Source organism: Anguilla rostrata, chromosome 16, assembly GCF_018555375.3.
Source record: "Anguilla rostrata isolate EN2019 chromosome 16, ASM1855537v3, whole genome shotgun sequence".
Classification (NCBI taxonomy): Eukaryota; Metazoa; Chordata; class Actinopteri; order Anguilliformes; family Anguillidae; genus Anguilla; species Anguilla rostrata.
The window spans coordinates 9,331,580-9,356,597 of record NC_057948.1 but is presented as its reverse complement, the minus strand read 5'-3'; the positions used below and the strand labels follow the sequence as shown (position 1 = coordinate 9,356,597).

Below are 25,018 nucleotides of genomic sequence, written 5' to 3'. Positions count from 1 at the left end.
TTTGCAGATGTGAAACGGAGAAATACAGAATAGCCGACATAATCGAATGACTCTCCTAAAATATTATTGTGGATGTTCGATTTTAATAAAGCTAGAGTTGTTTTCGCTTATATTTTCTATTATGTGGTAGCCTACGGTGTAATTTGAAAACAAAAATGTTAAATGTAGCCAGGTCTATCGGCAACACAGTTCCCGGACAAATCAGTTCGCAGCCGTGCTAACTAATAAGCTAGCTATGTTGTCAGCCTGTATCCCAGAACGGAGGAGGGCATACGAAACTGCGAAGACAGTTCCGACGTAATACGTTTGGAAAATATTTGGAATTCCACTTCCGTCCGAGACGTGACTCTTTCTTTTGACGAGAGAATTCCGCTAGTTAATACACTTTGGCAACTTTTGGTTGGCATTTACACGTTAATCGATGGCTTCCTCGCCGCAGAAATCTCCGTCTTCTCCTAAATCACCGACCCCAAAATCGCCACCTTCAAGAAAGAAAGATGATTCCTTTCTGGGGAAGCTTGGAGGAACTTTGGCAAGAAGGAAAAAGGCAAAAGAAGGTAGTTATAGCGGAAAATGAAACCTCAGGGAAACGCGTGACTTTTACTGAATCGTACTGCCTATAAATTCCAGTATTTTAAGTTTACTAATGGGTGGCCGGCGGCTATTTTATATTTTCCAAAAAGGCGACTCCAAAAAGATTTTCAGAAAGAGCGCAGAAAAAAAAGTTCAATTGAGCTGAGCTCAAAAAAATAGTTTGAGTCACGTCATCTTTAAAATGGGTGCGGGTGTTAAAACATCATGCGCACGTTCAGGCTGTGTTTGTTTTGATGTTACTTGGAAGTCGCGTGTGTGCACACACGTATAGCCTATATCTCTATATGATTGCAACTAGGTTATTGTTTAAATAACGTAATAATGATAGTATACTGTATATAGGCAATGTGCATGTCCTCTGTCAGACTGCGCCCTCTGTATAACTGTATAAGTTGTGACATCATTCACATTGCCTGTTCATTCACAGAGCAGAATTTGTTGTAATCGTAGAAAATGTTATTTATTTTCGTGTTACACGTGATGATAGTGATGGTGGTACTTACGTAACTGTGGAAACCATTTGAGGGTACCTTAGTCTTTGAATAACTAACGGTAATTCGGGGCAGTTTTCTCTGGGGGGAATAACTGGTACGCTTTCCTTGCCTCGAAGCAACATGCTGATCTTCAAGTGTGGCCTGTACTGTATGAGTGTCGGAGGGAGCCGGAACAAAGCTTTTGTCACTTAAGGCCGAAGGGCTGTGCCGTTGCCATGTATGGAAGCATGTTTGACTTGCATCGAGGACGTTGTAACTCAGGAATGAAGAGCAAATGCTGTTTGAACAGCGAGCGTTCATTAGTTTACCCGTCTTCTGTCTGGGTTTATTTAATTTGGATATTTTTTTATTGCTTCCAGGTAATGTACTGTTATCGTGGAGTAGTGTACATTTTCCCTTAATTAACAACGCTGGTTCTGTGCTAGTTGTTTAAATACCAGTGCCTTCCTCCCCCCCCACCTCAGCAAGCTATAAGTGAGCCAATCCATTTCCCTGAGCGCACTTGTGCTCTGATGGGTTTGTGGTAATCATGCCCTGCAAGGCTGTGTGACCCTGAGCCTGCAGCTGAGCCATATATATATGTATGTGGTCACAAGGGAAGTGGCTGAGGAATCCGCGGGGTTGATTCGGTCTGATGGAAAGCCTAATGATCCGCTGAATGAGGGCCGCTCACGTGACCAGGCCCTCGCCGCGCCGGGCGCGCGCGCGTACGTACGGGAGCGCGGCTCGCCCGCTGAGCGCGTGCGGCGACCGGGCGCCTCTCAGAGGAAGCTGACAGCGGGGGAAATGGACGCAGGGGTAGGGCGCCCGCTCCTCGGCCCGGACAGGAAGCATGTCAGCGGCAGAGAGGATTGAGAGAGAGTGCTGCCCTGGGGGCTGGTGAACAGGGGCGGGCGAAGCCGTCTCCGTGGGAACGCAATGGGGCGCAGAGCCCTCTGTGCAGGTAGGAATCATTCCTTCTGCCCCCTAGGAGGCAGACAGGAAGTGAGGTAGGGGGAACATGGACACGCACGCACACACACACATACACTTGTGCACATACTCACTCACACACACATACGCTCGTGCACATACACACACACACACACATACACTCATGCACACAGACTCACCCACACCCACTTGAATGCACACACACATACACACTTATACACTCACACACAAACTCACACACACACAAACACATACACACATACACTCGCATACATACTCACACACACACAGACTCACCCACACCCACTTGCATGCACACACACACACACATGCACACATATACACTCGCATACATACTCAAACACACACGCACAGCCATTTCGGGAGGACGTGTGTGCACACAGTCGCACAAAGCAGTGAATGGCCTCAGGTGGCAGTGGTGTCGATCCCTCATATTTCATATTTGCTGTTTGCTCAACTGTATTCAGTGTGCCGTAAAGAGAAGTAAGCCTGTTTATAATTCAGTTTAGAGACTGTTTGTCTGCCTGTGTACTGGAAGCACAATATTCTCAGTTTTCTGCTTTCAGTTTTAAACTCCTTTACTGTTTGGAAAGATGATTAATTTTGTGTCGTACCATTTTGTCTGCAGTGTTGTTGACCACTTACAGCTTTTGTTTTTGCAGTTTTATATTCAGCAACGCAGTTTTCCAGTGGTCGTGTTAATGCAGAATTAATTTTTATGCAGGAAAAAAAGAGCGAGAACACAGGTGGAAAAAAACAATAGTGCATTTTAAATGAATACAGGCGATGACCCAGACTTGAACCACAACAAAACGATTGCTCCTGTTTCTTTGAGCCAATTGTTTTTCGATGTCTGACATTTGTGTTGTTTATTGATCATAATACTTACACAGCCCTTGGCAGCATTGCAGGAGTCAACCATAAAGCGCTCAATTTGAATGAAAAGTGGAAAACGACGTGTCACGCTTTAGCTAGCTTGCTCTACATGAGTAAATTAAATCATAAGTTGCTCCTAGGGTTTTTTAATATTATTAGCCTGTGTGGCAAAAGAAATTTTATTCAGAAAGCCAGAACATTATTTGTTTCTTTCATCTCGCTAATCCAGCTGTTCAATCCTGCTTCTGTTACAAGTGTCATAATAAAATTATGAATGACATGCATGTATTGTGTTATTATTGTGAGTTGGCGTATTTATGGCGAAAGTAGTTATTTTATTTATCAGGACGCAGGTGAATTTGGTGCAGAACACCGATTTTGAAACGTCCTGCGTTTCAGAGACGCAGCGTTCCATGGGCTAGCGCGACAAGCTGGTTCTCCTGAGCAGAAATAAAAAGCCGCCTGCCTTTACCAGGCTGCGCTACGGTGGGGTGGGGGGGGGGGTGCAGTGCTGGCGCTGATTAACAGGATGTGGGGCTCCCTGGGAGGGCCTCTCCCGACAGGAAGTAGTGAAATCCAGCACAGGATATCCCCCAGCACTTTCTCACGCGAGGAGCTGTCCCGAGGTTTCTGCAGGGTTTTCGTGACCTCCCCGACCCAACCCCAACCCACCCCCCCCTCGCACCGTTGCGGCTCTGCCAGGGCGGGGGCGTCGTTTATCCCCGCACGCGGCCCGCCCTTCAGAGAGCCGGGCGGGGTCAGTTAACTGATTGGGTGAATAGAAGAGGGCGCGGATCGATAGCCACTTAGCAGCCGAGCCGGCGGGGGCGGCCTCCGCTCGTCAGGAGCGCGGAGTGTCACAAAAGCCGGGACCCCAGACACCGCCGCGCACGGGCGAGGGCTCGAACGTGCGCCAGTAATCAAATGAAAAGGGACTCTCTCGCCCGCCGCCCAATTCATCATTACGCTTCGAAACCGTCGCCGGGCCAGACGAAAGCCCCGCTGCGGTCAACTTTCGGCCGTCGATAGAGACCGCGGCGACGCGCCTGTGAAGAGGGGCCGTGTCCGCTCGTGACGCGGACGGTCCATCTTCTCGAACGCGAAGCGATGGATGCTTCAGACCGACCCCGCGCCCCGTCCGCTAACCCGGTCTTTCCCTCGGCTCCGGCCGCGGGGTCGGCAGAGACTTTTTTTTTCTTCCTCTGCTTCCCAGAGTCCGGGTCAGTCCACGAAGGGCTAATGCATTTTACCCTGTGAATAAATGACACAGGCCTGGCGAAGAGAAGGTCCAGAACCACGACCGTCGTCTTCGTCCTCCGGCGAAACGGCGATCGCGGTCCGGAACTCACGTTCTTACCGGTTTCTGTCAAAAGCGTAATATTAAAAGTTCCATTCCTTTAAAAACAGGGCCGTTAATTTCTGTTTATTGTACAGAATGAACTTGTATTGAATTACAAGTTCTGACTGGATTTGTATGTCAGGAGATGATGTCATTTTCTCCTCTCTGTAGATGTTATGAGAAAGACCCCAGGACCTGCTGACAAACATGACTACTTACTTAAAGAGTCACAGTGGCAGACAGCTGGTTGGAAGTATTATTCAAGTCAGCTTGGTATTATGACACGGTACCTGCGCATGTCTAGCCTACATTAACTGTTCAGTTTTTCACTGTCAGTTGCTCTTAATACATGCAAATGTACACACACATGATGTTAAGTCTTTTCTACCTGTTACCCCCTGTGGTAATCTGCAGTCTTTTTTCAGCCTTTTTGTGTCTTAGTGGGCTTTTTGTTGTTGCAATGTAAGAGGTGCTTTGGAGCAAGCAGCCATTTTGACCATGTTTAAATGGCATGAAAGTGATTGTATTAAACTTCACACAACAGTGTGGCCACACAACTGTGGGTACTTCTCAGTGGTGTATGACTCTGTCAGCCTTGCATAGGTGCGGTGGGCTGGCCCTTTTAACTGAAGTGAATGCATATTGGCAAAGAGACCCGTCAATCCTTGAGATTCTTATGATTGTTCTTATTTTAACTTAGCTGAGCGCCTCGCCCCTTTTATACCCGGTTACAAATCTGTGCCTCTTAACTAGTGTCAGCCACACTTTGCCAGATTGACGTGGGCAGACCAGAAGACAGCAATTGAGCACAGTATTATCCTATGGTTTTACTATCTTGGAAAAAGCTCAGCGTTTCTTTGTTGGGCGGAGAACGATAAAGTCGTAGTAAGAGCTCCTACTAGTGCATCTGTTCTGATGGAAGCCATTGTGGCCAAATTGCCGAAAGGAAGTTGCCCTAAAATTGCTGCTTCTCTTTTTTCTTTCTTTTTTTGCAACCACTAATGAGCACCAATCACATTCCCTTTGGCTCCACTGCTGTCCTGTATTGTGCAGTCGGAGTTCGGACCGGAGACCCTGTGCAGTGTGTTAACTCTGCCAGTAGTTCTGAAGGGTGGCCCTGTGCAGTGTGTTAACTCTGCCAGTAGTTCTGAAGGGTGGCCCTGTGCAGTGTGTTAACTCTGCCAGTAGTTCTGAAGGGTGGCCCTGTGCAGTGTGTTAACTCTGCCAGTAGTTCTGAAGGGTGGCCCTGTGCAGTGTGTTAACTCTGCCAGTAGTTCTGAAGGGTGGCCCTGTGCAAGTGTGTTAACTCTGCCAGTAGTTCTGAAGGGTGGCCCTGTGCAGTGTGTTAACTCTGCCCGTAGTTCTGAAGAGTGGCCCTGTGCAGTGTGTTAACTCGCCAGTAGTTCTGAAGGGTGGCCCATGTGCTAGGCTTTACTCTGTCAGAGTGAAGTGGCCCTGTGCAGTGTTTAACTTGCCGAATGTTAGTGAAGGTGCACCTTTGAGTGTTCTAAGCGTGCTGCCGTGTTCGTGATACGGTAGCGGACTCCGTGCAGTGTGTTAACTCTGCCCGTAGTTCTGAAGGGTGGCCCTGTGCAGTGTGTTAACTCTGCCACTAGTTCTGAAGGGTGGCCCTGTGCAGTGTGTTAACTCTGCCATAGTTCTGAAGGGTGGCCCTGTGCAGTGTGTTAACTCTGCCAGTAGTTCTGAAGGGTGGCCTGTGCAGTGTGTTAACTCTGCCAGTAGTTCTGAAGGGTGGCCCTGTGCAAGTGTGTTAACTCTGCCAGTAGTTCTGAAGGGTGGCCCTGTGCAGTGTGTTAACTCTGCCCGTAGTTCTGAAGAGTGGCCCTGTGCAGTGTGTTAACTCTGCCCGTAGTTCTGAAGGGTGGCCCTGCAGGTGGTTTGCTAGCGCTCCTCTTCTGCTGGTCAGAGTGAAGTGCCAGCCGCCTGAGTGCGAGTGTTTTAAGGCTTGGGAATGGTGTGAGTGAAGTGCACTCTTTTGAGTGTTTCTGAAAGGGTGCATGCGGTCGGTGCAGTACAGGTCCATTTGCAGGACTCCGTGTCAGTGTGTGTCTTGTGTGTGTCACTTGAAAACCGAAAAGTACAATCTTTCTTTAATTTAGAATTTGAAGAATAAAAAAAAGGAATGAAAGCAAGCCTTCAGGTGTGGAGAACACAGTCTAGCCCTAATTGCTTCCGTTAATCAAATGGGGGAAAGCGTGTCCTGCTTGGCAGTATGACTGAAGAAACGGTATTGTGTGCAAGAGTACCTTTTACGGACACGAAAAGTGACATCTCTTTCCAAAATAAAAACAAAACTGGACTCCGGAGTTTTGGAGCTACGCAAGGCCCTTGTGAGGAAAATCCCCTTCTGTCACAGAGGTGTGTCGAGCCCCTTCGAGACCACGTCGCCACAATACGAGGACCGGGCGCCAAAAAGCAATCACAGTTTAACTTGTGTGAGAGCACAATAAATTGGCAGAAATAACTGGGAAGCAGGGTTTGGTGGCCTATTAGCGACCTGGGAGTCACTATTACGCCGCTATCATGTGTAGTTAAGCAGCACTCCAGAGATGATGGTGCCAATTTGCAGCGCCGCCGCCGCCGCGGCAGGTCGGCCCCGCGGCCCCGCCGTCCCCGTCGTCACGGTTACATAGGGGAGGACGGGACGGGACGGGACGCTCTCCTTGCGTTGTGGCCAGCGTTGAAGCCGAATCAAAAATAAACGCTGAATAATTTTCGGCGTAACCGGGTCGCGAGCACCGAGGACAGATGAAAACACGGTCGTTGCTCGTCGCAAACTTGGAATGAATGCCGTGGCAGTTTGAGAGGTCAGCCCATCACAGTAGGTCTGGCAGTGGTGCCAGCCTCTTCGTTTTGTCTATGGCTTGAAATTGCTAGTTGTTCCCATCCATGTCAGTTGGAGCAATTTTTGTCCAAGTGTTCTGTAGCGTTTTTGGGGCTCGTACTTCAGACTGCAGCAGTGTGAGCTTGGCCTTCTGAAGCCGGGCTCGGCTCGTTTAACTGCAGCAGGTTTGCCTTCTGAAGCTGGTCTCAGGGTTCGTACTCAGACTGCAGCAGTGCGAGCTGCCTCTGAAGCCGGCCAGTTGTGTCTGTCCGTGAACATGATGCTTTCCCCCCCCCCCGCCCCCCCATCCCCCCTCCCAGTGTCTGAGCTCCAGGAGGAGGGGATGAACGCCATCAACCTGCCCCTCAGCCCCATCCCGTTCGAGCTGGACCCCGAGGACACCATGTTAGGTACAGCCTCTTCCGCGACACGAACGTCAAAAACAGTCCCTGCCCCTGCCCTCCGAGGTTCATCCTTCAAATGACCCCGCATCTCCGTCTGTCCCGCTCTGTCTCTGCAGAGGAGAACGAGGTCCGCACCATGGTCGACCCCAACTCGAAGAATGACCCCAAACTGCAGGAGCTGATGAAGGTCAGGTTTTGGCGCATGTGGATTTTGAATCATGGTTGTCCATGATTCACGTCCGCTCAGATTGAAGTTATTGTTTGATTGTTTGTGTGGATCGCGACCAACCTCCCCCCCCCCCCCCACCCCACTCTGGAGTCTCTAGCCCTTCACTGATGAAGAGTGGGCCGAAGGTACTCTTGGTTAAAACCATCGGATTCAGAACATTCTCATTTAGTTCTCATAAGGGAGGAGTTTTTCTCAGGGGGAAAAAAAACATTACAATTTGCAACTGATGAGGTCAAGTAGTGTTGTTGGATCAAGGTCACATGGAAATAAGAAAACGCTCATGAAATGAAGTGATTCATGTTATATGTGCAGATTTCCCCGTAGACATAAAAAATTTCCTACTCTGATGCAGAAAAAAACTCACTGTGATAACTGGAAAATCGTCTTCATGAAAAAAATGTAGACAAAATGATAGAACTATGTACTTTCAAAACTATGTAAATTACTCTTGGGAGACTTTCATATTATTTTCAAATAATCTCCTGTAAAATGGTTCTACTCCTTCAAGGATCTCACAAAGAATATAAGTTAGTCAGGATTTATTTAAAAAAACCAAGTACACTTTTTTCTGTCCAAGGAGTCCCATGCAATTTCACAGATAACCACACTTTTAGTATCCTTAAGCATCAGATGATGAAGGACTGAAAAGACTTATTACACGGCAGCCTATCCATGCAGTCTAATATGGATATTTTGTCATTAACGACTTAAAAAAAAAAAAATAATAAATTAGGGTCAATTTCCCAAAAAAATATTTTTTTAAAAGATAAGTGGACAGTCCGCACTCCATTCAGTGATGGAAATGTGTAGTGTAGAATATAGAATGTGTCTTTTTTTTGTAATGATAATTGATTGGTCCAGCAATAATATTGTGAAAAGACATGCAGCGTACCATTCTAGATATCTGTTTGCTGTCCTGGAAATATCTGCCTGAGTACCACTATTCTAGCAGTTTTTTTGTCTCCCGAGCTGTCAAAGCCACTATCAATGCAGCGGTGAAGCCCAGCTCTCTCTATCTCTATCTCTATCACAGCAAGTAAAATATCTAGACACCCATAATCTGGAAATATGTATTTTTAACCTTCTAACTGGGATCAAAAAAGGACAATATGCGAAAATACAATAATGTCCACTAGGGTTTAGTGATTCTTTAACGTGAGTGGATTTTATGGATGCAGGTGCTCATAGACTGGATCAACGACGTGCTGGTGGGGGAGCGGATCATTGTGAAGGATCTGGCCGAGGACCTCTACGACGGCCAGGTTCTGCAGAAGCTCTTCGGTGAGGAGCCCTTCCTGCGCCCACTTGCTTTTCTCTTTCTCAGTCTCGTTTTGAACTCTACTCTTTTCCTCCTCTCCGTCGCTCTCCCCATCTCTCTCCCCAGAGAAACTGGAGGGGGAGAAGCTGAACGTCGCCGAGGTGACGCAGTCGGAGATCGCCCAGAAGCAGAAGCTGCAGACGGTTCTGGAGAGGATCAACGACACTCTGAGGGTCTCGTCCAGGAACGTCAAGTGGACCGTCGACTGTGAGTCTCAGGAGTTCCGGTTTTACGGTCTGCCACTGTTTCGAGAACAGAAACCAGCTGGGCCACCGTGGGTTCAGCAATTAAAGTTCATATCACGTGTGTTGTGTCCATCTCACTCAATTCAGTAACAGAAATAAGTCAAGTAATTACATTACGTTATTTATTACTTGGCTGATGCCCTCATCTAGAGTGACAAGCTTTTATATTCCATAATATCCTTATTACCTGATATTTAGCTAGTGAACCAGTCAGGCCAAATACCTTTCAGAGTCCTGTGGCAATGGCCCACTGGAAAAAAAAGCCAGTTTTAAAGCCAGTTTTCACAAGATCACAGTGCATATATATATATATATATATAGAAAACAAAACTCAGTTGGTCATATACATATTTTTATGAATGGTGAACTTGCTTGTGTATAAGAACTACTGTAGGCCTGCGATGCTAAAACTAACCAAAGTTTTTTTATTTTTAGCTAAGAAAACCAAACCCTATTGGTTGAAATGCTGGAGAAAAGAGTGCTAGGAAAAATGATAGAGGACGACAATTTTTAAAAAATGTGGTTTTAGTACAACACCATTCAGTGACTGATGAAACCATATGTCTGCTATCAGGCCTTCATCTGTGTTTTTGAGCTCCAGGGAACTGTAGCAAAACACTTGAATGTCATTCACAATGCTTCTTGTGCTGGGATTCAATCAAGCCAGAAGAATAACGCTCTTTGAAAGGCCTCAGATTGCCTCCTGTTTTTTTTTTTTCTTTTTGTATTTTAGAGAGAGGAATTCCGGGACATTTGTCTCTCATCGATTTTATCTGTACTCATTCAGGGAACACTAAGCTTAATCCTGTCGGAAGTGTCACTTTGGTCTTGTTGCTAAAAGCTCTGTAAAACACAGCAGAGAGGGCCCTTCCCCACCGTCCTTTCGGCGTTCTCGTTTGGGACGTGCGTCCGCCCTGAAGCCAGCGGCGACGCTGAAGTCGTGCGAGGAAGCCGAAAGCAGTTTGATGCAAGAGAAAGTGCTAGAAGAATTCCCCAGAGAATTCCTTGTCATCGGGTTTTAAAAATGGCTGCTGAATCCTGTCCGATTCCTCTTTAATGTATTCATTTGTAATTTTATTTATGTTTTTATTTGCGGAAAAGCTTTGCGCGTCCCCGTTGTTTGTCAGTGTTATGCTCCTAGCTGCACATTTTCTTAAATTGTGGGAGAATTTCCTTTTGTTTTTATCTAATGTCATCCCTCACAGATTAACAAAATGGCACAGAAAATCAATGCTCTTGGATTGTTCCTTTGACTGCCACCCGAGGGCAAATCCTTTGTGTTTGTTTCCATTGATCTCACCAGTTTTTTTTTGTTTTTTTTTAAGTGAATGTATTTTGGAGGGTGATTGCATTTCTTTGGGGGGTTTATCCTGTTAGCCAGGCCCTGTGTTTTTGGTCATTCTGGCTTGGTTTTTGCTGTGACCTAGCCGGTGATACGTCAAAAAGTTCAGACGCTCAAATCAAATCTGGCTAATCTTTTGTGAGACTTCTAGCCCACCCTCCACTTGGTGTCCATTAAAAAGGAGCGTCACGATTGTGGGCACTGTGGGTAAAATGCAAAGGGAATCAGACTCAAAACAGTTTTTTTGCAACAAAAAACGCTTGCTCCTTTCTTTCATCCTCAGTCTACCAGAGAGTAGGCTCGGTTTTGTCTCATGGATGTGCGGACGCCACCGAGTTTTCGAGGCGACCTGAAAGAACTCTCATTTCTGCCCTCTGCCTTGGCTTCCCCAGCGGTCCATGCTAAGAGCATGGTGGCCATCCTCCATCTGCTGGTGGCCCTCTCCCAGCACTTCCGAGCTCCGATACGACTCCCGGACCACGTGTCCATTCAAGTTGTAGTGGTCCAGGTATGGTTTCATTTTCTCTCTTTCGAGCACTTTCCCATCCATCCATTCATTCAATATCTATACACTTTTTCAGCCTTGACCTAGGGCGCTGCCATTTGTCCTTTTTTTGTGTGAGGTAGGCACATAACTTCCGGCTCTAATCTTCTGGGGCGTCAGACACAGGTATAAACCGCACACAGCTAACATCGGCTTCCGAGCTATCTTCGATATGTAACATTAGTTATAGCAAGTGGCCGTCATGTTTTAGGACTTGAAACAGGTGCATTTGGGGAGTTGCTGCTAACCGTTTGGTTAACAGTTGGCTAAACAGATAACTGACGAGCAAACTTGGAGAGGTAGAATGTTACATGCTTGTCAGTTAACGTTGGCTAGTCAGCCAAAATATTTTGGTTAACCAGTGCAGATATGCTTAATTTTAATGTATAAACGCATTACCCGCTTATTCCGGGCAGGGTCACGGGGGGTACTGGAGCCTATCCCAGCGTGCATTGAGCGAGAGGCGGGAATGCACCCTGGACAGGCCGCCAATCTATCGCAGGGCAGCACATACAGACATTTCCATACATAGACCTTTGGTCTAAAGGTGCTTAACTCAAGGTCCTGGAGAGGGACAGTCTAGCAGTTTCTCCACTTCCCTTTGGACCATGAAACCCCTCAAAACTGAGAGATGGGAATGTTTCAATCAGGACAGCTGCAATTAGGAACAGTTGGTAATGTCAAGTACGCACTAGAATCCTAGGGCACCTAAGATTAAGTAGCCTTTGTCTATAATTTAACGCATGCTAGTTTTACTGCGTTCTAGAAACAGTAGCGGCTCCTGGATTTTGATAAAATAGGAAAGCTTCCTTCAATAATAAAGGCAGGATTCCTTGTGGTTTGACTTCCAAGTTGATGCCCAAAACTCAAGTATCCAGAAAAATGGCAGTCTGGTAGGATGAGAATATTCCAGCCTTCAAAAATGTCCAAGGAAAATAGAGGGGCCCGAGGAAAATGCTCTTATTTTTCCTCAAGTGTTCCAGTATCTGGTCATTTTCTCTGTTTTCCCTTAGAAACGTGAGGGAATTCTGCAGTCTCGCCAAGTCCAGGAGGAGATCACTGGGAACACTGAGTACGTGAGCACCGCCACAGACGGCCCTCCGAGCGCAGATGTGCATGAGTGTGTGTGAGTGTGCATGAGTGTGCGTGAGTGTGTGTGAGTGTGCGTGAGGGTGTGTGTGTGTGTGTGTGCGTGCGTGTGTGAGAAACTCCATCACTCGTCACACTAAACCACTGCTTAGTAAAAGTAAAGAAAATGTGTGCAACTTTAAAATTAGGACAGCCAAGCAAATACAGACAAATGTTAGAGCGACCCCCACAGTTTTACCTTTCGTGTAAGAAAGGGCTAAAACGCCCTTATCAACAAATTGATTAAAAAAGGCAAAACACGTATGTGTTATGTGAACTGTAACAGTCAGATGGCTTATTAGAAGCAGTAGGTGCTTTTGTTCTGTGTATTTTTGAGACATGTAATATACCTCTGCACTAGCTGGCGATAAATTGCGTACTTCGTAACACCGTGCGGTAATAATAGTAGCTGCACGCTGACTTCCACAAACCCGGTGAATTAGTCGTTGGGCTAACACAAAAGGGCAGGAACAAGACGCCGAGCACAGATCGGGAGACGGCATGTTAAAAAATAGGTACCGTAGAAACGCCAGTGCCCCCCTCGCCCCAACCCTCTCCCCTCCCCCCCCGGCTCTGGTTCATTAAGGCGGAACCCGATGTTTTCGGGGGTGGGGGGGGGGGGAGGGCTCTAGCACCAACCCTTCTCTGCCAGCGCACCTCTGCTCTTTGTAGCTGCAGCCGATTAATACTGGTCCAGCAGGCAGGAGGCAGCCGAGGGAGATAAGAGTGGTGGGGGGAGTGGGGGTGGGGGTGGGGGTGGGGGTGGGGGGGGGCACTTGGGCCGTTGTCATGTAAACGGGCTCAGCTGCTGAAGCATGCCTCTGCCGGGAAAGATTGGACCGGGAAGAGAAGGCGTTCGGGGGCAGACTTTCCCCCCGCCGAGGCCTCTCAGGCCTGGCCCAGTTTGTTTGATCGCCCCCCCCCCTCCCCCACAGCTTTGGGACCGAACCGCAACGCTCGACCCAAAACTCCTTTTGTTCATGCCTTTTGCCTGGCTGTCCTGATTAGACCATCTGCACTCACCTCGTATCCATGGCCTAAATGAAGTCTTTCACTCGTTTGGTGGTTGTTTTTGTTTGGATTCATCTTGTTTTCACAGACGCCCTTTAAATGACTTTCTAAATGCTTTCTTTGAAGGTGCGGGGAGTTTTTTTAACTGTGTTGTTTAATTTATCCTTTGCAGGGCTTTGTCTGGAAGACATGGTTTGTATTTTGTTTATTTATTTATATTTTTACATATTTAAAATTGTTTAGGGGGAGCCATTTTCACGTGTCGCTTCAAGTGAAAACGAGTCAAGGGGTCACGACCTTAGCGTGACCTCTCTGAACGCTCTTAGCGTTCTGCACCTTTTTTCCCCCCGCTGTGCGAATGCGTAAAAACCAATTACATTCCCGAGCTGACGCCGGTGCCGCGCCGCTGTCACCTTCGAATAAGGCGCCCGCTTTGTTCCCCCTTCCGCAGAGAGGGACGCCTTCGACACTCTGTTCGACCACGCTCCGGACAAGCTGAACGTGGTGAAAAAGGTGGGGGCCCCCTCTCCCCCTCTCCTCTCCCCTCTCTCCTCTCCTCTCGCCACTCAGCGGCTTTTCCCCACACGGCAATTACTGCGATTTTGTCGCCGACCCCGCGGGTCCTAACGGAAACACTCTCTATTGTGCCAGACCCTCGTCACCTTCGTGAACAAGCACTTAAACAAGCTGAACCTGGAGGTGTCGGAGCTGGACACACAGGTAGGCTGCGCCATTGTGTCGGGGCCCCCGTTTTTAGAAACTAACCAGAGCGTGTGGGGTTGGGGTGGTGGTGGGGGGGGGGGTTAGGGGAGGTCAGACTGAAGTCCTGAAGGACCACTGGGCCTGTAGGTTTTTGTGGGGGGGTGTGTTTTTTTTTTTCTTTTTTCTTTTTTAAATCAGCAGCCAATTTAGGCCTTGGAATCAAGGTGTGTAGACTCGCCAATAAATGACTTAAATTAATCACTCCAGGGCTGAGTCACTCTGAAAGTAACTGTGAGCATTCAGTACTGGAGTCTGACCATCTTGATGTAAGGTTATGTTTTTTAGATGAAAGTTAAATAAATGTTAAATAAATTTAAAATATGAATGTACTTGTGTCTCGGGATTGTTCTTCCTTAGCGTTCGGTATTTACTGGTCTTTTACACTAGCCCTGTCTGGGATTGAGTGCCCATGTGCTGTATCAATTTTTCACTGTATTTGTAATGAAGCCTTAAGATTTTTGTCGTTTCTGTGTCCAGTTTGCTGACGGGGTGTATCTGGTGTTACTCCTGGGCCTCCTGGACGGATACTTCGTTCCCCTCTACAACTTCTTCCTCACCCCTGAGAACTTTGACCAAAAGGTACGCGAACGAACACGTCCCCGTCCGCAGTCGAAACACCCCAATCGCTGGGGTTTGTGTTGGGAAACACAGAACTTTCTGCGGGGTCCCGTCTCCGAGGGGCACGGTACCCCACGTTTCGCCACTTTTGCGGGCGCCCGTCTTCTCTCCTTCACCGCGGCCTTTCGCGTCGGGGCCGGTTCGTTTTGGGCCCTCCCCCTGGACAGCGCGTCGGTTGGGCACCGGTTTTGCCGGGGTCCTGTCCAGCACGCCTGTGCCAGGCTCAGCGGGTATGGGGGGGGGGGGGGCCTGGGGGGGAGCGCTGTCTCTGTAATCTGCATCAGTGCAGGAAATCGATACGGGGGGAGGGAGATTAGCGCTGAGGGAGGGGAACCTCCGGGGGGGGGGGGGGACCGCTGGTGTGGGACAGCCTGCCACTCGCCTGAAGGAATCCCGGCCCTCTCCTGCTAGCATTGGCCGCTAATTGGCCCCGCTTTCCCCCCCAGATAGCCCCCTCCCTCTTTCGCCTGCACCCCAGCACCATCTGATCTGTCCCCCCCCCCCCGCCCCCTCGCGTACACTGGGCAGTGGACCAGACCAGACCAGGCTTCGTCCAGCCCCCCCGCCCCCCCCACTCTGCCCCTGGGTGCTGGGGAAGAAAGTGTTTATCCAGCATATTCTATGGAAAGGACTAATCCATGTGCAGGGCTGATGGTGATGCATTTCAGTGAGCTGTGGACGGAGAGCAGTGCTGGACATGTGTGAGTGCGTATAGGTTAGTGCGTTGTGCGTTGTGTAGGTGCGTGCAGGGCTGGAGTGTGTGTGAGTTGCTTATAGGTTAGTGCGTTGTGCGTTGTGTAGGTGCGTGCAGGGCTGGAGCGTGTGTGAGTGCGTATAGGTTAGTGCGTTGTGCGTTGTGTAGGTGCGTGCAGGGCTGGAGTGTGTGTGAGTTGCTTATAGGTTAGTGCGTTGTGTGTTGTGTAGGTGCGTGCAGGGCTGGAGTGGTGTGTGAGTTGCTTATAGGTTAGTGCGTTGTGGTTGTGTAGGTGCGTGCAGGGCTGGAGTGTGTGTGAGTGCTATAGGTTAGTGTGTGTGTGTGTAGGTGCGTGCAGGGCTGGAGTGTGTGTGAGTGCGTATAGGTTAGTGCGTTGTGTAGGTGCGTGCAGGGCTGGAGTGTGTGTGAGTGCGTATAGGTTAGTGCGTTGTGTGTTGTGTAGGTGCGTGCAGGGCTGGAGTGTGTGTGAGTGCGTATAGGTTAGTGCGTTGTGTGTTGTGTAGGTGCGTGCAGGGCTGAAGTGTGTGTGAGTGCTTATAGGTTAGTGCGTTGTGTGTTGTGTAGGTGCGTGCAGGGCTGGAGTGTGTGTGAGTGCGTATAGGTTAGTGCGTTGTGTAGGTGCGTGCAGGGCTGGAGTGTGTGTGAGTGTGTATAGGTTAGTGCGTTGTGCGTTGTGTAGGTGCGTGCAGGGCTGGAGTGTGTGTGAGTGTGTATAGGTTAGTGCGTTGTGCGTTGTGTAGGTGCGTGCAGGGCTGGAGTGTGTGTGAGTGTGTATAGGTTAGTGCGTTGTGTAGTGCGTGCAGGGCTGGTGTGTGGTATGGTTAGTGCGGTTGTAGGTGCGTGCAGGGCTGAAGTGTGTGTGAGTGCGTATAGGTTAGTGCGTTGTGCGTTGTGTAGGTGCGTGCTGGGCTGGAGTGTGTGTGAGTGCGTATAGGTTAGTGCGTTGTGCGTTGTGTAGGTGCGTGCTGGGCTGGGTGATGTGAGGGTTTTCTATTGTCACCCACACATTTTCGGCCACGATGTGGCTTTTCATGCAAGTCATGGAGATACCTCAGACTTGGAAAAACTACTCCTCAAGTAGGTTTTTGGTTCTCAGACTTTTCTGGAACTACACTACTTGCTACTCCAGGAATGATTTCTTGTCATTTCACACGATGACCAGTGTTGCCCGCGTTGAAGAGCCTCGAGCAGCCGTGATGATATTTCGACCGATAATGATGGATTTTGTCGCTATTTTGAAGTAGAACTGCGCTAGAACTGTATAGTATTTTACCTCGTTGCCTTTTTTTGTTGCCTACGCTCGCTCGCTGCTTGCTGTGTCACAGAATAGGTTTGTGAGTATGATGGCCATCCTGAAAGATTCCATGGTAACCAGTTTCGTGGTATAAGTGAGTGACATGAATGCGCTGCTGTAAATTAATAGAATTACACGATATAGGCATGTATGCACCCACATCACATTTGATAGTCGCACGTTAATCTCAGTTAATGGATGTTAATATTTGGAGAAACTGAAAAAACTGATGCCAAACATTAGTGTTTTTTTCAAAACAGCATGGCAGACACCATTGTTTCTTAATCACATTATCTCGATTATTCGTTCCTTATCATACTTCCACTAAATATTTCAACACGTGTCATATTCTGAAAAAAATGTGTGTGTGCTTGTGAAGCGCGCGTGTGTGTGCATGTTGTGCCCGACGCACCGTAATGAATTCGGCGGGAATTCCTTTGACGCAGGACCGCACGCGCTCGCGGGAAAGACGCCTTCCGGGTCCTTCCTTCAGAGACGAGCGGGAGGCTCCGCAGGATCTAATGGAGCATTGTGCTGAGCCCCGTGGATATGTCCGCTCTCCCTGCCTGCTGAGCTGCGGCTCCTGGCTCTGCTCCGCTCACCTCCTCCACGTCTCCCCTTCAGGGCCACTCAGGGCCGCGCTCCTGTTCACCGCCACGGCTAATCGGACGCATCGTGAAGTGCATTACCGTCGTGTGCAGTAATCGTTAAACGCCTGCGCTCAGTTTGCTGTGTGCTGCGCAACCGCGTTTGCCTGGCACGTGATGATTAGCTCCCTTATTATTTTCAGACTTAGGTTTATTTTTGTCTGTTTGTTTGTTTGTTTGTTTGTTTGTTTTTGAGGAGCGATGCTAAGTAAATGCTTTGTTTAAGCCGGTCGATTTGACGGCGAATCGCCACTGGATGCAAGACCTCGGCGAGTGTCGCGCGGCATCCGTGTCGCTCTCTCCCCCCTGCCCCCTGCTCACCCGCCGTGTGTCCCCTCCCCCCCCGCAGGTGCACAACGTGGCGCTCTCCTTCGAGCTGATGCAGGACGGCGGACTGGAGAAGCCCAAACCCAGGCCCGAGGGTAGGTGTCCCGCCTTTCGCTGCCGTCAGTCTCGGCCTGTCCAGCGCGCTGAGCCAGCTGATTATTTTAGGCCTCCATTTTGCGCACAGTGGCGGTTCTGTTAGCATTCAGCCATTTGTGATGTTTCCGGGAACATCCTCTGCCCCATTTACGGAAATGTTATTAATGTGCGCTGCCCTTGTCGAATAAACTAGTAAATTAAATAAAAATGAAAATACTAATATGTATCACCACTTTATTTCTTTTCTGCCACTCGTTTCGATTTTGTTCAGAAATGCATATTCTTTCTGTCCTATTTTAAACAATAAGCCTTGGTGAGGGTATTGCTTAAAATGTACCGCCAAATGCGTCCTAAACTTTTTCTCTCTTTTTAAATTTTTATGAAACTGCACAGAGCAGTGTAATCCCTGATTGGTAGCCGAAGCGGCCAACCCGATGGCACGGTCACTGCGGCTGTTTGAGCCGTCAGCCATTCTAAAAAACAGCAGGCTTTGCGCAGGGAGTCAGGCTCGCTTTACTGAGCTGGTGGGAGGGTACGGACGGAACGAGAAGATCGGGTTGTAGCGCTAAGAATGTGCTGAGACAGAACAGTGCAGATATTGGCGTTAATGCCTTTTCCAGACTCTGGGTGCTTTCGGCCCGAATCCTCAATGCAAGTCTGCTGCTGGTTTCTGAATGTGTGCATCCTTCCAGAGTGGCTCAGTGGGTAAAGGTCACCTGGCACAAGGGCAGACTGGGATCTGTAGTTCAGACATCGCTGGTTTGAGCCCTGGCTATATCAGTAGCTGACTCTATGGCTGGGAGCCTTTACTACCTTTCATGGGGAGTCTGAAGTCTTGAGGTTGCAGAGCCTCGCGATGACTGGAGAAAATGGCTTCGTTTGATTGGTCAGGGAGCAGAGTTCCTCCGGATGCTTCTACATTGGCTCCTCCAAATATGCTGGCTACCTGTTGCGTTCAGTTAGACAGACAGGGAGGAAGCCATGAGAAACTATGAAGGCCGTGAAATCTGTTTGGCTAATTTTTACATTTTAACATTAAAGGACGGTTGAAAAACGACTTTTGTGCACCCCTTGAAAGTTGAAATATTTGTACATTTTAAATGTAGAATATAAAAAAATGTGGAGCTTGAGAAATTTGCAATGTTAATTTCTACATTTAAATAGTCAGTTTTGCATAAGCGAGCCTTGTCAATTAGCGTCCTTGGCAGCATTTGTTATTAGTTATTAATATTGATGAAATGAAGGTAGCGTGATGCTAAATTTTGCATGGCTTTGTGACCTTGTGCGTCTGCTTGCCGTGTGCGTGCATTTGTGTCTCTACCAATGTCTTCTGTCCTTTCATTCCTGCACGTGTTTCGTTTTGTGTGTCGTGCTGTTGTGTGTCTGAGCCATCTCGGTGTTTATGTTTGTGCGTTCGCCTCTGTCCTTGTGCGTGTGAGTGTACGTTCGTGGCGTGCATTCACCGTGGTTTCTTTTAAATCGTTCTTTGTGGACGTTTCTACGTCTGGCTGAACCCGAGGAGCACGCATTGAGGAATGTAATGAACCACACCGATGTTATCAAATACCAGCTAAACTGCAGCTGGGTCCATCCAGTGTATAAACATAACCGAACACCTGTCTTCATTACAAGAAAAGATTTGTAAGGGTTTTTAAAGTGTGTAATAATAGTATCTGTGTGTCAACCTAGTTTTCTGTGAATCAAACAGAATATAAATCGAACTGAACGGCCTCCCCTCAATGTATAAATAAATTTGCGTTGGCTGTTAAAATGAAAAGGCAGTTGCATAGGTAGGCGGTGTGTGCCGTTTGCTTCCTTCATTCCTATCCTGCAATATTTGTCATTATACTGCAGGATGGGAATGAAGTCTCACCCGTGGAACAGAGGGGGTTTGTTGCTTACGTGTCTGGGGAGCAGTGCGCAGGGCATGATTGTTTTCCGAAGGGGTCGTGCGCCTAAATTGCCTAAAATTTACCGCTAAATTTGAAGGAACGCTCGCACCAAAGCCGCGCGGTGCACGGTCGTTACGAGGAGCTGTGTGCTTAAATAACACACTCATCTGATGCGTTTCAGTTTAAGACCTCGCCACTTGACGAAGGGGATGCTTCAATTTGAGACAAGATTTTTTGTTTTTATTTCTGTTTTTTTTTTTTGGTCCTGACCACAGGAACATCTGGGTGGCTTCATTCAGTCAGAAAGTAGTTTTACGTAGTAGCAGCAGTGTCCGTGAATGGCCCATGGTGGCCTTTCTGGTTTTCACAGTAAACCCTCCCACTCAGCTTTGAGGGAGAGTGCATGCACGATTATAGTACTATGATAAATATATAGTAAATTGTTTCATGAGGTATAATTATGGGATGTGTGTAACATCTGTTTTTATTCCTGGTAATGATATGAGATTAGGAGATGAAGGAAGTTTGGTTTTCGTGCCAAAATTGTGAATTGTTACTGAGAAAAGTACTAAATGGGTGTAACAAACGCGGATGGAACTCTCACGTCATGGGCGGTATGACAAGCCTTTTGGTTTTGTGTTTTTCGGACGCGCGAGGAACTGCGTCGGCAAACGCGTCGCTTTTTTGGCTGAACGCGCAGACGTGTCGCGCCCGTCCCCGTTCGTCCCTGGGGCGCGCTCAAGTCAGTCGTGCAGCCCTGCCCGTGCCGGTGCGGTTTCTCATGCGTCTGTCTGTGTTTGTTTCCTTGCAGACATAGTGAATTGCGATCTGAAGTCCACGCTGAGGGTGCTGTACAACCTCTTCACCAAATACAGGAATGTTGAATAAACAGGAAGCGTCTCCGGGGCAACCGGCCTGGTCAGCAGGCTCCTTCACCGCTACCGTTCTCCGCCCCCTGACGGCACACACGGACTGCCGTACATGCGATCCCAGTTAATAATGTATTACCCCTGCAGACATTTTGGGCGGATATCAAATATAGGTTTTTTTTTGTTGTTTTTTTTTTTTTGTTTTTGTGATTTGATTTGAACGGTGATTCGTTTTATCGTTATTGCTTTTCATTTTGAGGAAAATAAGAAAATCTCGAACGCAAATAATCATGTTGTTAAATATAAATACAACAGAACAGGCATTGGTAGAAACAGGTATCGGAAAGCATTCAGACACGTGTGAAAGTGTAAATGTGGATCTTGTTAAGGTGCGGTATAGCACCACATGGAAAGTCAGGGGTGAAGCTACATTCCTGTTAAACTGTTAAAAGGTAACGCCATTTTGACCAAAAGCCCCTAAATTGCTGGAGGAGCCCTTGAAGCAACATGGGACCATACAACATTTATGATGGCTTTTAGAAATGTGTGTACTTTTTATTGTAATATATACAATACAGATCAATTTTCTAGACTTAATGCCTACCAGTGTGTAATTATACAGTGCCTTCCAAAAGTGTAGGTAGAGATTTGTTATTTTTGCTATATACTTCAGGCATTTGGATTTGAGATTAAAAAGTTAATTAGAAAAAATGTACAGATAATCAGCTTTTATCTCATGGTGTTTACATGCATGTATGTTTTACCATTTTACAGAAACATCTGTTTTTTGATTGAGTCCTCCCATTTTCAGTTGTGCAAAAGTAAGTCGGTGGATGAACTTAAAAGTAAATCGAAGCAACAAAAAAAAAATCTAATATTTGCTTGCGTAGCCCTTACCTGCAATAACTGCGTTAATTCTGTGACCCACTTACATTGTCGGACATTTGGTATCTCTTCTTTGGAAATGCCTTTCCGGGCTTTCACTGCAGCCACTTGCGGTCGGTAGTTGTTTTGGGGGGATTTCTGTCTTCGGTCTACTCCGCAGCGAGTGAAACGCGTGCTCGATCGGATTTAAATCGGGTGACTGATTTGGCCAGTCCGAAGCTTTCGGCGTTTCCCCGCTGATGAATGCTTCGGCTGCATGGGCAGTTCGTTTGGAGCCATCGTTTTGCCGCAGGATGAAGCACCAGCCAATGAGGTTGGGAGAATTTTTTCATCCCTAGCCTGACAAAGCCTGTCCGAATCCGTCCTGCTGCTGCCCTCCTCCATTACACTGTCAATAAATGTGAATGAGCATGTTCCGGAAGCAGCCGTACATGCACAAGCCATGACACTACCTCCATCATATTTCACAGATGTGGTGGTACGCTGTGGTACACGTTTGGCTTTCCGTCATTTGGTTATAGGTTTATTTTGCTCTCACCTGACCGTAAAACTTTGTTCCAGAACTTTTCTGGCTCGTCTCAGTGTTTTTTTTTTTCTTCTTTTGTTTTGTTTTTTTTTTTAGCAGATTCTAATCAGGCCTTTGATTCTTGCTGCTGATTAGAGGTTCGCATCATGCAGTGCACCACTGTCCTGGAGACTGCTGGTGATGTCATTGTTTCTTAGGGTTTTTCTTAGGATTCCTTTGTCACCAACTGCAGTTGTTTTCCTTGGACAAACCACCAGTGGTTTCCTTCTTTTTCAAAACTTTCCAAACTGCTGTACTTTCTATATCCAGTTTCTGTTCTTTCCTTCTTAATGAATTCTTCTGTTCTCTCAGCTTACCGACGTTCAGTAGTTTTTCAGCCTTTTCTCTGGTCTTCGTGGTGGTGCATGCCTTCTGACTCCAAATGCAATCTCCACAGATGAAAACAAAGGCTGAACCCAAGACTAGACACTCACTGCTCTTTTATGTGTGAACAATCCATGCAAAAGGAAATGCCCAAGCAACAGTTAACACCTGTCTGTCATCCGTTAACTTACTTTTTCACAGCGAAAATGTGGGGACTCAACACAAAAACTGCTGTTTCTGGAAAATGGTAAAACGTACATGCATGTAAATACCGTGAAATAAATGCCGATTGTCTGTACTTTTGTCTCATATTCATCCTTTGATCTCAATTCAGAATGCCTTAAGTATATAGCAAATTCTGTAAAAAAGTGTTTTGAAAACAGAAACCTGCTAGAATCCAGGAAGCTCTGGTAAAATCAAACCCGGTGTACAAACTTAGGTTTATACCAGCTTAGGGTGAGGAGTATATCAGTGCAGTAAACTGGAAATAAGACCATTAAAATATAACATAAATGAATATGTTACCGACAGTGACTTTGTCACTCATGGATTCTGTAGGTAGACGACAACGGATTAAGATTAGGTTTAGTGATAAACTCCAGCACTAGGACTCAAGAGTTAAATGTAACTTCTGATGGGGGGAATAAACACAAACTCTAAATACAAAGAATGAATAATATCTCTCATTAGCTGCCTGGTCGTTGGTTTGCATTAATGTGTTTGCATTTCACTAAATTCTTTGGTTTCAGATCAAATCAGTTATTGTTCAACTCACTCCCCTGGATGCCAAGAAGTCACCCTTTTCAGAAAGGGAGACTTCGGAACCCCAGGAGCCAGCAATCCCATAGTCCACTGCTCCATTGTGTTTATAATAAAGGCTTCACATTTATAAAATGCAAAGTTTAGCTGAGATACATCAGATGGAAGGATAAGTCACCTGCTTGGAGATTTACACTAGGGTGATCATGCCAGAAGATATGGCATCTCTTAGCATGCAGGGATGTGTGTATCATGTTTGGAAATTGTCTTGTCTGACATCTTTAATATTGTTGTCTTTAATATGTGTTATATTTCTTCTGTCCCATGTTGTGTTTTTTCTTATGAGCACTGAGATGAAGGATAATATCAATTTTATGCTTTATTTTGCAGACAAAGTATTCTAATTCCATAACACTAATTAGACTGAAAACAAGGAAGCTTACTGAAAATCTGTCCTTTGTGTGAAGTATTAGCACATGTTTTTTCTAAGGGATGTAACTGACAAGGCTTAGCACAAACCATTTTGTTGCTTAATTGCCTTGCATGCTTTTATACGGATTTTGATATTACTTTTAATTTCATGAACAGTTTTGCGGTTTGAAGGAGAAACATTCTCGAAGTATATGCACTGTTCATTAAAAAAAATGCTGATTACACGAAATGCTAAAATAAATAATCTCTAAAACCCGTAGATGTCTTGTTGAGGATGCTTTTTTATTTTTTTTTTTGGAATGGAAAGACGGAGCTGTCGCTTGCGGTCCATCTGTTCAGCCGGCGGGTTGAGGCGGTGTTGGTGCGCATTGGCGCTTCAGCGGGGTTTGTGTGCGTTTGCGCTTGGCTGGAATTCGGTTCACGAGATTCAACATCTGCTGTCGGCCAGGAAGCTGCAAGGCCATGCAAGCACACGTCCGAAAAGAGCTGCAAAAAATTTAATAAATAACAGCAGAAACCCGCGCGCGAGTATGAAAGTGGTAAAGTCATACCTATGCTCAATGCGGGAGCTGCTCAGTATTGCCGTGCTGTAAAATTATGTGAATGTGTGGGATGGTAGTAAAATAAAACTGGAAATTTGTTTAATTTCACACTGAAAACTGGCACACTGAAAAACCATGTCCGACCAAGACGTCATGTTAGACATACTGTACATATATATGCTAAAATCACGTGAAATCCTGTAATGCCTGTAAATGTGTGAGCAGGAAGTGCACAATCATGCTAAACGTGTGAGCAGGAAGTGTACAATCATGCTAAACGTGTGAGCAGGAAGTGCACAATCATGCTAAATTTATGAGCAGTGAGTGTAAAATCATGCTAAATGTGTGAGCAGGAAGTTTACAATCATGCTAAATGTGTGAGCAGGAAGTTTACAATCATGCTACACGTGTGAGCAGGAAGTGCACAATCATGCTAAATTTATGAGCAGTGAGTGTAAAATCATGCTAAATGTGTGAGCAGGAAGTTTACAATCATTCTAAATGTGTGAGCAGGAAGTGTACAATCATGTTACAGGAAGTGCACAATCATGCTAAATTTATGAGCAGGGAGTGTAAAATCATGCTAAATGTGTGAGCAGGAAGTGTACATTCATGCTAAACGTGTGAGCAGGAAGTATAAAATCATGTTAAGGCATGTGAGGAAGTGTATAAAGTGACACTTGTATACAGCTGTCTATAGATAAATCATCACAACTGTGACACCTTATTTTTTAATGTAGCTTCAGCACATTCATAAAATGTTTAACACACATTACTGTATTCACAGCACATTTGTCGTTGGTTTCATATTTGTATTTTTTTTTTTTTCAAACCAAACTTTTATTCCATTCATTACATTTGTTGAATTTGGAGACTTCACCAATTCTCATATACTTGGCTCTTGTGTGGAAAAGGTATTTGATATTTTCAAACTCTTTTTTTTTTGAGTGGGGGTGGGGTTGGATGTG

General features: G+C 46.6%; 1 protein-coding gene across 1 annotated transcript; it reads left to right on the top strand.

Annotated features, from left to right (window-relative positions):
* The first annotated feature begins 153 nt into the window (after window positions 1-153).
* parvaa (parvin, alpha a) lies at window positions 154-23,767 on the top strand. Its single transcript, XM_064312172.1, has 13 exons — window positions 154-557; window positions 7,423-7,512; window positions 7,623-7,693; window positions 8,914-9,016; window positions 9,120-9,260; window positions 11,033-11,148; window positions 12,198-12,256; window positions 13,496-13,515; window positions 13,775-13,836; window positions 13,975-14,043; window positions 14,563-14,664; window positions 17,709-17,781; window positions 20,486-23,767. Exons 1-13 carry the CDS (start codon window positions 422-424, stop codon window positions 20,560-20,562), a joined length of 1,119 nt encoding a protein of 372 aa, XP_064168242.1. The 5' UTR covers window positions 154-421; the 3' UTR covers window positions 20,563-23,767.
* The last annotated feature ends 1,251 nt before the right edge of the window (window positions 23,768-25,018 follow it).